The sequence below is a fragment of the Cupressus sempervirens genome, chromosome 11, assembly GCF_028749045.1.
Source record: "Cupressus sempervirens isolate cs-2001-9-10 chromosome 11, ASM2874904v1, whole genome shotgun sequence".
Lineage (NCBI taxonomy): Eukaryota > Viridiplantae > Streptophyta > Pinopsida > Cupressales > Cupressaceae > Cupressus > Cupressus sempervirens.
In genome coordinates this window covers 47375213-47386988 of record NC_143128.1, presented here as the reverse complement: position 1 = coordinate 47386988, position 11776 = coordinate 47375213, and the positions used below count along the sequence as shown (strand labels likewise).

The 11776-nt window shown below is 38.0% G+C and overlaps 1 protein-coding gene across 1 annotated transcript; it reads left to right on the top strand.

The window, feature by feature from the left end:
• The first annotated feature begins 10438 nt into the window (after positions 1–10438).
• On the top strand, positions 10439–11134 carry LOC149528185 (uncharacterized). The gene has a single exon (XM_089808022.1). It carries the CDS (start codon positions 10439–10441, stop codon positions 11132–11134), a length of 696 nt encoding a protein of 231 aa, XP_089664148.1.
• The last annotated feature ends 642 nt before the right edge of the window (positions 11135–11776 follow it).

Here is an 11776-nt window from a genome sequence, read left to right as displayed (position 1 = left end):
AGAACATTATAAGATCCATTAGAAAACTAATATTGTTAATATTCTTAGAACATTATAAGAACACTAGATGTCTATTAGAAATAAGGATCACATTTTAGCACGAAGCAAAATACATCCATAGGAGAGAAAACTAGCATAGAAAAAAGAACAAAGAAATTATAATAGCAGAGTAAATGTGTACATATCCAATAAGCGCATTGAATACCATACTGAACAATGCTTGTCATCTGTTGCCTAGCTATGTTGCAATGCAAAACCATTGTCACGGAGGACTTCATCCAACACACGGATGTGTACAAAATGTGTACCGATGAGACAAAAACCTCTATCCTCGCTCAAGAGTTCTTGGCGCACCGCTGCCTAATTACATATCGACTACCCCCACAACGCAATGTAGACCATGTCTTTGCAGACCCACATGTCTCAAAATTCATCAGCTGTCGTACTTGCACTCCAATGCATATACATTACATTCCAACTGAAATTTGGTTCCATACACCAGTGGCAAGTGATATAGACAGCCAATATTTACTGGTTGGAACTGCCCAACTGTGGGAAAAATAGATGTTGTCGAGGCCGTAGATGAACAATCCGAGTTTAGGGTGTTTGCACTACCATGGCGATATATTCAGATTGCAATTTGGCTCTCCCTCAAGCACCATGTGGAATCAGCATTTGGTAGAAAGGTGGGGGCTACAGGGGGTGTACTTAACGGTTCCAATCGAAGAAAGAATCAGGACAATCGCTACCAAGCAAATACCAACATGGACGTAGACGGATTGTATCTGCTCTTTAATATTGCATCCTACCACAGGCAACTGGGGGCTGAAACGTCATAGACTTCAACATCTTTATTGGGTTGATGAGTTGTACCCAATGTCAAAAGAATTTGTGTGTCCCTAATGTCAGCATTGTAGAAGGTATGCCAATGTTGTGCTATAGACATGTTTGTCGCAGCTCCTACAGTAATTGGCTCCATGATGCAGCATTCCAAATAATACTATGTCTATGTAATTGTTGTACAACATTGTGTAGAGATAATCCGTATGTAACTACTGTAATTGCTTAATGAAATATACAACATACATAGCATTCTCTGTATTGTCTCGTATAAACATATTGGTCTCTCTTACATGTTATACATTTTATTAAGGGGGTAATATAGCCCATACAATCTCAGAGTTCGAAAGAGACCCTGGAAATAACAAATGTTGGGTGTAAAACATATCTAACACATAGCTGTAAAATGATTTCCATTTGTGCAAATGGTCTTTCCATTGCTGGAGTCATGTATTCATAACAACTACACTGTTAGGGAAGCCTAGAGATGGCTATGAAACAATGTGAAATAAAAAATAACAGATGTAAAATTTCTAATACTAAAATAAATGAAAAATGGAATGCAAGCTACAACACAAACATGGGAGTCCCCTATGTGTAGGAACCTTTCAGGCCCCCTTCCTGCTACATTCTAAAGTTGTGCAACTATAATTGTGTACCTAAAGTTTTAGAGAACTTGATTGATTTTAGACATGTAGTTGCAACTATAGATACCACAGAACTGCCAAAAAATTGTAAAAAGGACATCGAGTGCCTTCCACTATCCACCCTAATGAGATTGATTATTGCATGTTCATAATTTAATGTCTTCCCACTTGAAGCTCTAACCCTTAGTCTCAATCGATTATGGATGTAGTATACCATCTTGGTTTCTTTCCTTAAAGTTGGTTGGATAAAATGTAATAAGAAGCTAAGTTGTATCAAGGGAAACATGAATTGTATTGCATTTTATGTACAAAAAATTGAGTGGTATCATACATAATAAGTTTTCCGACCATTTGATAGGAAAACATAAATTTGGTTTTCTAGCGTTCCTCTACTGGCCTAATCTACTTTGGAATGTGGAATAATCTAGCCATGTAATGGAGTCAGAGGATTGAGACGATGCCGTTACCATCTCCAACACCAGCCAAGGGAGCAACAACAGCGCACCAGCAAACAATAGCACTGCAGAATTAGAGGTAGCCTCTGCACCCACACATGAATGCCCACAGACCAATGACGAAATCGAAGAGGTGTGCCGCAACATTGAACAATATTGTGAAGAGATTGTTCAGGACATAAGGCATGCATCTAGCGTCATGGAGACTGCTACCACCATAAGTGTTGAACGAATGGAACATGTTATAAATATAGCAGAAGCAATGTGCAATGTGGTAGATGCCTTATATAAGTCATCATGTCAGATTGTACATGCAAAGCTGTACGACATGGATGTCTCCAGCATATGGAAACACGCATTTAACCGCTACATGAGCAAGACATGGCCGCCTAATGGTGGCAGGACACTATAACCCAGAATGCTAGTATTGCAAGATCTCTTTGTCTATGAACCTAATTGTACACAGATGTAAGAATAATTGTATAAATCAGCAAGAAATGTAAAAACAATTTTGTGTCATGTTGTACCTTGAATCCTTGAAATAGCGATAGCACATATAGGTAGATATGTAGGGGCGTAGCATGTGACAGTTAACTATCCATATGATGTACATGCAACGTCTTGAAATACATAATAGGTGTTAATCACATTTACAAACAGTAATGTGCAACTCTATTATACACATCAGCTTCTCTTGTCTATAAATACTTTTGAAATGAATTGATTCTATTTATGCATTTGTAGTGCGCATTGGATGTACTGAGGGGCATTGATAATGTTGTCTATGGGATTCTGCCTTGAAAATTTACTACCTTGTATTGTCTTTTTCCTACAGCATCTACTGCACTTATAAAATTGAGAGCCTTATGAATGTGTGCGAGATCACATCAGTGCTTCTCCCTCCAAAATCAAATACCCAAGATTCTTTTCCTCCTACAACACTTGACTTTTAAAACTCAGAGCCATATAGATGTGTGAAAGCTCATCTCACGCTAGCCAACTTAGGAACTTCTTCACTACATCATCCCTTTAACAGCATCTTTCTGCCCTCATCCCTCCAATCAACACCACCTACTTTCCACATCGCACACGCCTTAGTTTAGATAGTTCAATTTCAGTAGAAAACAATATATACAGTCAATTTTAGATTGCACTATTTCAAGTTTCACATTATCTAAAAAATCTGAAGACAAACGTCGTGTAGATCCTCTACATTTTAGCTGAGATTTTTTAAGTCTTTTAACAATTAGAAATCTATAAATTTCCAAGACAATCAGAACCCATAACCGAAATCATATAAAACTCCAAAGCCCTAAGATTCCACTAACAGTGAGAGCCATATCAATGGCAAACCCTCACTAAAACTAGCAACTTCTAGAAAGTTTCTCCTAAATTAATTTTATTTGATATATATTTTTACCAATACTTCAAAATTAATATTATTGATATTGAAAAAACAATAGAGAAGAAATTAGAAATATACTAAATTTCAATCATGAAAACAACTATGCCTTTTATAGGTTACAAACAGAAGTTAATCCATAAATATCTTGGCACATTACTCCTGCATACTACTTGAATTACTATGTTTGTAGAATGAACAAAGATACCTATTGGTACTGCTCAATGTGATTTATAAAAGTGATTAGGACATGATATATGTGATATTCCTTATGATTTCATCAATGAAATGGGCGTCTAACATAATCCTAACTATGCATTTACATCCACTCTGCATTCCAGTGCAACCAAAGTAGCACGCACTATGGATACACTCACACCAGATGCTATACATCAGTTGATTGATGGACACAATGTCACTTCGCCTATTGTGCAAGTATGTTCAATCAATAAACTCCGAGAATGCCTAGGTGAAGCAAACTGCTACAACTTAGACATTTTTGATGGTGTGCATGTGCATCGAGCATCACTACTCGTAAAATATAGTGAGAATATTGCGCTTGGTGAAATCAAAGTGGGCTCACTAATACAGTTGAAAAAGTATAATTACTCTACATCAAACAAAGCATGGTAAGACAATAGAAGGCACACAAATTCAAATAGTTCTACTACGCTCTTGTATCCTTTCATACCTATGATAGTTAACATCCTGACATTACTGCTATTGTAAAATGTCCATATGAAGGTGGATTATCATTCTCGAACTGGAATTGATATCTACAGTGAATGACATAATCGGATCACCAACAAAGCTCACACTGGAACACACAAATGATGCAAGAACAACCCCATCACCACCAAATATGCATGAACAACAAAAGAACCATTTCAGCCTAACACCACCACGACCTCTCAAAGAGTTGCCAGATGTCGTTACACCAATAAAGGATCTAAATCCATACCAACCATGGTGGACCATGAAGATTTGAGTAACAGCAAAGAAGGAGCCTCATCACTATAAGACACAAAGAGGAGTGGGGCACATGTTTAGCTTCGATGTAACAGATAGCGATGGAATAGAAACTCGTGTATGCTACTTCAATGAACTAGCGAGAAACTACTATGAGAAAGTGCAAGTTGGTTCTGTATATCTCTTATGTAGAGGAACAATAAAACCTGTGAACAAATTTTACAATAGATTGAATAGTGGATTGGAAGTGACATTGCAAGAAAGCTCAAGACTCATAGCTTGTGAAGATGATAACAGTGTTCCAAGCCATACATTCTCATTCGTACCACTGGAGACAATTACAACCCTACCCGATAACTCTGTGATCGATGCCATAGGGGTTGTAATATGTGTACAACCAACCTCCACGATAAGAAGAGAAAATGGAAAGGAAGTTTCTCAGTGTGCCATACAATTGCTTGATATGACTCGCAAGCCCATTGATTTGACGCTCTAGGGCTCAGCAACCGAGCAAGTGGGCAAAAAATTGCAACAAAGCTACTACTTGCAAGACACTACAATTCTAGTGATTAAGGGAGGCCATGTTACTGAGTTCAATGGAAGAGTACTCAACACCACAGGTAATACACAATTGATGATCAATGTCCAAATTCTAGAGACAACGGAGTTAAAGTCATGGTTTGATGACAATGTTAAGGATAATGGTGAGCCATCGATTAGCTATGCCCCACAACCTCCTGCAGTATTGAGAATGACAATTCATGACATACATGATCAAACTATACGAACGTTCTACTTGTGCTATAAAGTGCATCGTGAAAGCAACCATTATAGAGGTCAAAACAGACAAGCTATCCTACCTGGCTTGCCCCAACCAAGTGGAAAAAAAGAAATGCAAGAAAAAGTTGTCTGAAAATGCAAATGAAGAATGGTATTGTAAAAAATGCGACAAGCAATTTATGGAATGCAATTATAGCTACATGGTCTGCCTACAATTGAAAGACCACACTGGGGAGCTATGGGCAACCACATTTGATGAAGGAGCAATACAACTGCTTGACATGACTGCGAACACATTGCTAGAGCTAGCAGTTGAAGATGATGCAGAGGAAAAAGCACGACAAGTTGTCAGGAATGTACAAAATAGGCCACACATAATTACCTTGACATGTCAAGAAACAACGTACAATAATGAAGAACGGTTGAATGCAATTGTCATACGAGTTGAACCGGTGGACTATGTAATAAAGAGTAATAAACTCCTCGAATAGATCCTTCAGATAATTGCTGAAACAGGAAATAGCCCATGACAGTAAGTAAGCACAGGAGGTAGTTAGTGACAGTAAGTAAGCACAGGAGGCAATTATGAACATGCGCACTCAATGTATAGATGAAGTCTTGCTACAATCAAATACCACCATATCATTGTACAAAACAACACATCAGTATACCGTACTATTGGCACATCTTTCACTTGTATATTTTTCAATATATCAACCCAGATTATGAAATAAATATACAGAAAAAAAATTTTGATTAGGAAAAAAAAGAAGGCTTTTGCATTCTACTAACTACCAATGTTATCAAGTATCGTGGCTTGCTTCGCTATGAGTATACACTAATGGAAAGAAATAGATCGATTGTGTGAAGCCATTATATTTAAAATTATATATCATATAGCTCTTTCAAAACCTTGTTTAAACATACACAAGAATAGATTAGTCAAATAAATGAGGCTTTGTTAATGTTTTCTTTGAATCTCATGATGATTTCATATTGATTTTAATATCTATCTACATGCGGAGTATCTTAAAAGAATTCACACTAAATGATAGATATGTGGAAAATAGGTGCAAAATCGTGTTGCAACCAAATATCACCATAGCATTGTAGAAAATAGCACCAGTATACCGTACCATTGGCACATCTTCCACTTGTATATTTGCCAACATATCAGCCCAGTTTATGTAATAAATGGGCAGAAAAAACATTGTGATAGAATTTTTTTTTTTTGTATTTTATTAACTACCAATGTTATCAAGCACCATGGCTTGCTTCGTTGTTACTACACAGTAATGGACTGATCCATTATTTCTTCTATAACATTCATAAAGAAATAACCACAGCGAATACGTTTATTGCAATACATTTTCTCTAGAGGATTTCTATACTTATATTTAGAAAAATAAAATAACCATTCTTTCTGTTGTGACAGACGTGTAATTTATGCTTCTTCAAAATAAAAAAACCAGCATGATGTATGCAGTATACGGTTTTTTGTGCCACATGCCATTCTAATGTTTATGCTATTATATATCTCAGTCTAAATAAGACAACAAATCTCTAACTAAAGTACTAATGATGAATCTTGTATGTAATTGCAGGATGGATGTATAGGGCAACATTCACCTAAGGCAGCAACAATGCAGGCAACAGAGTAGAGAATACTATGAAGGCCATAAGGAAGACATATGTGCATGTAAAAAATTCAAAAAACAACAACAAAAAATAGATCGGGATCCAAAAACAAGAGCCAACGCATCAGACAATTTTACACACAACTCTGGCTTCAAGGAAGCACTAAAAAGATTTCGCCACCAGATAGATACCTTAGGTAGCTTACAAACATGCACCGTCTGCAAGGAATCATACCTAGGCATGCTTGTCAACTCCAGGAACTCAACAGTCACATGCAAAAGATGCCAACGTGAAAATGGTATACATCGATTCACATGTCTCAATAACATGGGCCCAAGAGAGCAACCAGCTATTCTGGCAAGGTTAACACAAGTAGAGGAAATGCTCATCGCTAGAGTCAACCCAATCTTGCAAGTTACACATGCTGCAGGAGGCCAATACAAGTACCACAGACATACAATAAGCTTCCCCCAAGATATCAGCCAAATAGCAAAAGAACTACCACACAAAATTCAAGATCTAGATGTGTTGATTGTCAATAGGTCAAATGGTAAGGGTCATTCTTATGAGTGCTATGTAAGAAGAAGCCATGTCCAAGAGGCATTAAAATACAAAATAAGAAATGATCCGCTGTATTGAGATGTGATTGTCAGTGCTGACCACCTACCAGAGCTTCTAGAGAACAGAACTACAGAACTAATGTAGCAAACATCATCCATACAATTGAAATACTAGACGATGTAACAAAAATTAGGAGGTAGAGGAAGAAAGTGAAGAAGAGTGCACAAACAATGCCTACACAAATAAATCATCCTTTGTACCGGCACCACACAATAAGCAGCGAGAACTTGATCTTATCAAAGAAGCATTGGATATTACCACTACGAATAGCCAAAAAGTTGATTGGTTGACCATATCATCATCGACGATAAATGAATACAACACGGTTGGATTGCTTGATATGGCATTCCCAACATTGTTCCCAAATGGTAGAGCTCTGCAACTGCAACCAAGGCTGAAAGAAGTCAAAATGCACGAGTATGTAGTACATTTGCTAAAATTCCAGGACCAATGATTTGGGAGACATCCAAGGTTTTGTTATTTTGTATTCAACCTAATGATGAGACATCGCAGCCAAAGCTTAGCAACAATATTTGTAAAGCAGAATGTTGAACAAAGTATTCCACTAAGCATGGATGATCTACGAGCCCATATGAATACCCTTCCTGATAGCCAATTGGCCGAGGAGCTCTTGCACTATGGGGGCACGATGAGAGGAACACAACCATACTGGAGCATACGATGCAAAGAACTCTCAAACATGATTCACCAACTTGGCCTGCCTACTCTCTTCTTCACACTCAGTGCTGCCAATACAAAATGGCTAGATTTAGAAAGGATCCTTTCTACAGACGGCAACATGTTGCAACATACAGGACGTCAATGCCTAGAGAATGTAATCAACAACCCGCACCTAACATCACTGTACCTACACCAACGCTTTACAATTTTTTGCAAAGAAGTGATTGAAAAACTATTTAAAGCAAAAGAATATTGGTATGGATATGAATGGCAAAGTCGGGGCACAACGCATATACATGGATTCATCTGGCTTGAAAATGCCCCAGATATGATCAACATAGATTGGCAGAACAACATGGCCATAGAAAGAGCACGTGACTTCTTTGATGTATACATCACTGCAAGGAACCCATGTAATCTAGATGAAAAGAATAATACAATTCACCGGTGTCGTAATGAGGACCCATGCCTACTGGACACCAACAATATCCTTACCACAGATGGGTATGCTGACTATGTAGAACTCCTCAATCGAGTACAAAGACACACAAAATGTAAGGATGGGGCCTGCTTACAGAAAAAGGGGCCAAATGATGGAATGCCACTATAAAGCCCCTTGGAAGGAGCAACCGAATTCGACACTAACATGTGATGAGTCAGGTAAAAAGGAATACGCACCTGCAACAATTGATGACAGACTCAATGTACACAATCCTGAAATGTTGTCCATATGGCAAGCAAATATCGATTACCAAGCTGTAACATCAAAGGACCAAGTTCTAAAATACATAGCCAAATATACAGCAAAAGCAAAAAAAATATCAGAGACCTGCAAAGACATGCTAACTAGAATATGTACTAGTAGTCAGCCGAAAGAACCAGCTGTGAAAGCGTACTGCAAGTTTATGATGGAACTCATTGTGGAATGTGATATAAGTGCCCAAGAGACATGCCAAATGCTACAAAAGTTGCCTTTGGTCATGTGCAATAGAAAATTTACCAACCTCAACGTAGGACGCAAGATACTACATTGGCTTACTCAGGAAAGAAATAGAGCACAAATACAAAATAGTTACTTACAAACATACATGAGCTGACTTGAAGAAATGGAAGCAATATTGCTAATTGAATCTGCTAGGTTATTCTCATATGCAGCACAATGACAAGGGGACAAATGGAAAAAAAGAAAAGATAGAGCCATCGTTAATATATACCCAAAATTTTACAGCATTCGAGCCATTGACTCTGAATAGTTCCAAACATTCTATTGGAGTGAATTGCTATTGTACAAACACTTCAGAAATATTAAACAGGACATCGGATTTACAGAGGATGTAATTATTGCAAATTGGTACCAGTTGAGTTCATATGGATACACTGTGTGGCATGTACCCCGCTCCACTACAGGCATCTCTGAGGTTGATGACCAAGAAGACAATAATGATGAAACCGCTTCATTAAATAACATAGAAATGCAAGAATGGGAACTATTGTCATGCATGGGCTGCATTAATTATGATGACCTTGATGATATACAGATGCTTGGTAGACGCAAATTTGATATGAATCAAAATTGGCAAGAACATACAATACTGCCAAATCTACATACAAATGCCACTAGTCAAGACAGTGCACCCATCTTCAAATTATCGCCCAACCAAGAGGAGGCCCTCAAAATAATTATCGAACATAGAAAAAGCCAATTCGTCTAGCTTCAATACATCATAATCCAAGGTAGAGCAGGAACTAGAAAAACACACCTAATAAAATGCATACGCCATGCACTAAGGGGTAATGCTCAAACGCAACAACAACAAATTCTAATACTTGCCCCGGCAGGACTAGCTGCATTTAACATCAATGCAACCACTATCCATTCAGCCCTCAAAATCCCCATAAGAGACATGCATCCACTTAATGGCCAAGGACTGACAACATTCCAAGAAGCCATGCGGTATATCAAGTATATCCTAATTGATGAGATGAGTTTCATTGGTCCAAAACTACTACTAAAGATCGACAACAAACTACGTGAGGCTTTTCCTAATGACCAATCAACACATTTTGGAGGAAGATCCATTATCCTAACCGGTGACCTTGCACAACTACCCCCAATATTAGACAAGCCCATGTATGCAGCACACTTAGATGCCCTTGCAATTTGGAGACAATTCTGAATTGTTGTAACATTGCAGACCATATTCTGCCAAAGAGGTGAACGCCCTACAGAAATACAATTCAAAGCAGCACTGACCAATATGTGTGATGCAAAACCAACATAGCAAGACTGGGAACTACTAATGATGCGATCAAAACACCAAATACCGATTGAAGGAAGTAAATAGTTTGACAACCTACTCCACATCTTTACTACAAATGATACTGTGACTACACACAATCGAAGAATGCTGAAACAACTCAACCGCCCAGTTGCCATAAACACCGCAACAACTTTTCACAACAATCAAAAAGACCACTTAGATGAAGAACAACTCCAAAAAAATGTGCTCCTATGTAAGGTTGAACGCATCATGCTCACAGTGAATATATGGACACAAACAGGACTTGTCAATGGAGCACTTGACAACATCACCAAAATTGTCTATAGTCCTAGCTCCAAGCCACCCGATGTTCCTATGCATGTTACAACTAGGATTGACATTTATACTGGACCGGTATGGGATCCAACAGATCCAAGATGTGTTCCAATAACACTAATTTCATTGGGCAACAGAAGACAAATGCCTATCACTATGGCGTGGGCCATAACAATTCACAAATCACAGGGCCTCACACTAGAGAAAGAAACAATTGATATTGGACAAACAGAACGGCAAGGCCTAACATTCACAGCAATGTCACGAGTCAAATCAATAGCAAGACTTCGAATAGATCCAGCTTTTTCCTTTGATAGATACAAAAAGATGCAGAATAATCCATTCACCAATATCAGAAAGAATGAAGAATGGCGCCTACATCAACTTTGTTTTACAAGAAATTTGAACCCACCTTCATATGTACTGGTGCTGCTTGCCTTGCTAACTAGCATTATGTTGCAACGCCAAAGCACTTATAGGACTACTACTATAAACCATTACTAATGCCTTCTTCTATTATGTACTTTCAGGGGCCATGAGAAGAATCTGTTCATCACTGAAAGCGAACTGCACATGTTGGCAGGCATAAAGTTAAAGTGATAACAATCTTATAGGTATTCTCACAGTAATACCCACTTTCATGATCCCTGGCTACTCTTAGACAAATAGATATTGAATTTAACCCAATCGAAGAAGTTGCTCGGTGGTAGAGCAACTGATAATGATGGTTAGGAGTTGTAAGAGCCATGCCATTTCATTTGGTTTCTTCCTCCTTTTCAATGATTTTATATATCGCTTATGTGACAAATCTACTGAACCTAGTATTTAACCTGATGTGTTTGCTGCACTCTCAGGTGCCACCCAAAAAATGCCAAGAATCTGATACCCACCTGTGTTTGCTGCATTTTAGTGTTCATCACGACTGTGGTCAACAAAGGAAAGAAGCAAACTATTTCGAGGTAATGGAACCGATCAATCGCAGGCAGCTCACCATCACACTTTTTTGGAAACCATAGTTTCGCAACTGCAACTACACTTTTTGTTTATATATACTGACCTCTTCCAACAGAGACCCTCACTTTTTCAAAGACTACCTGACTGCTAATCTTGTGTTATAGAATCTCAAAATTGAGCACATAAACTACT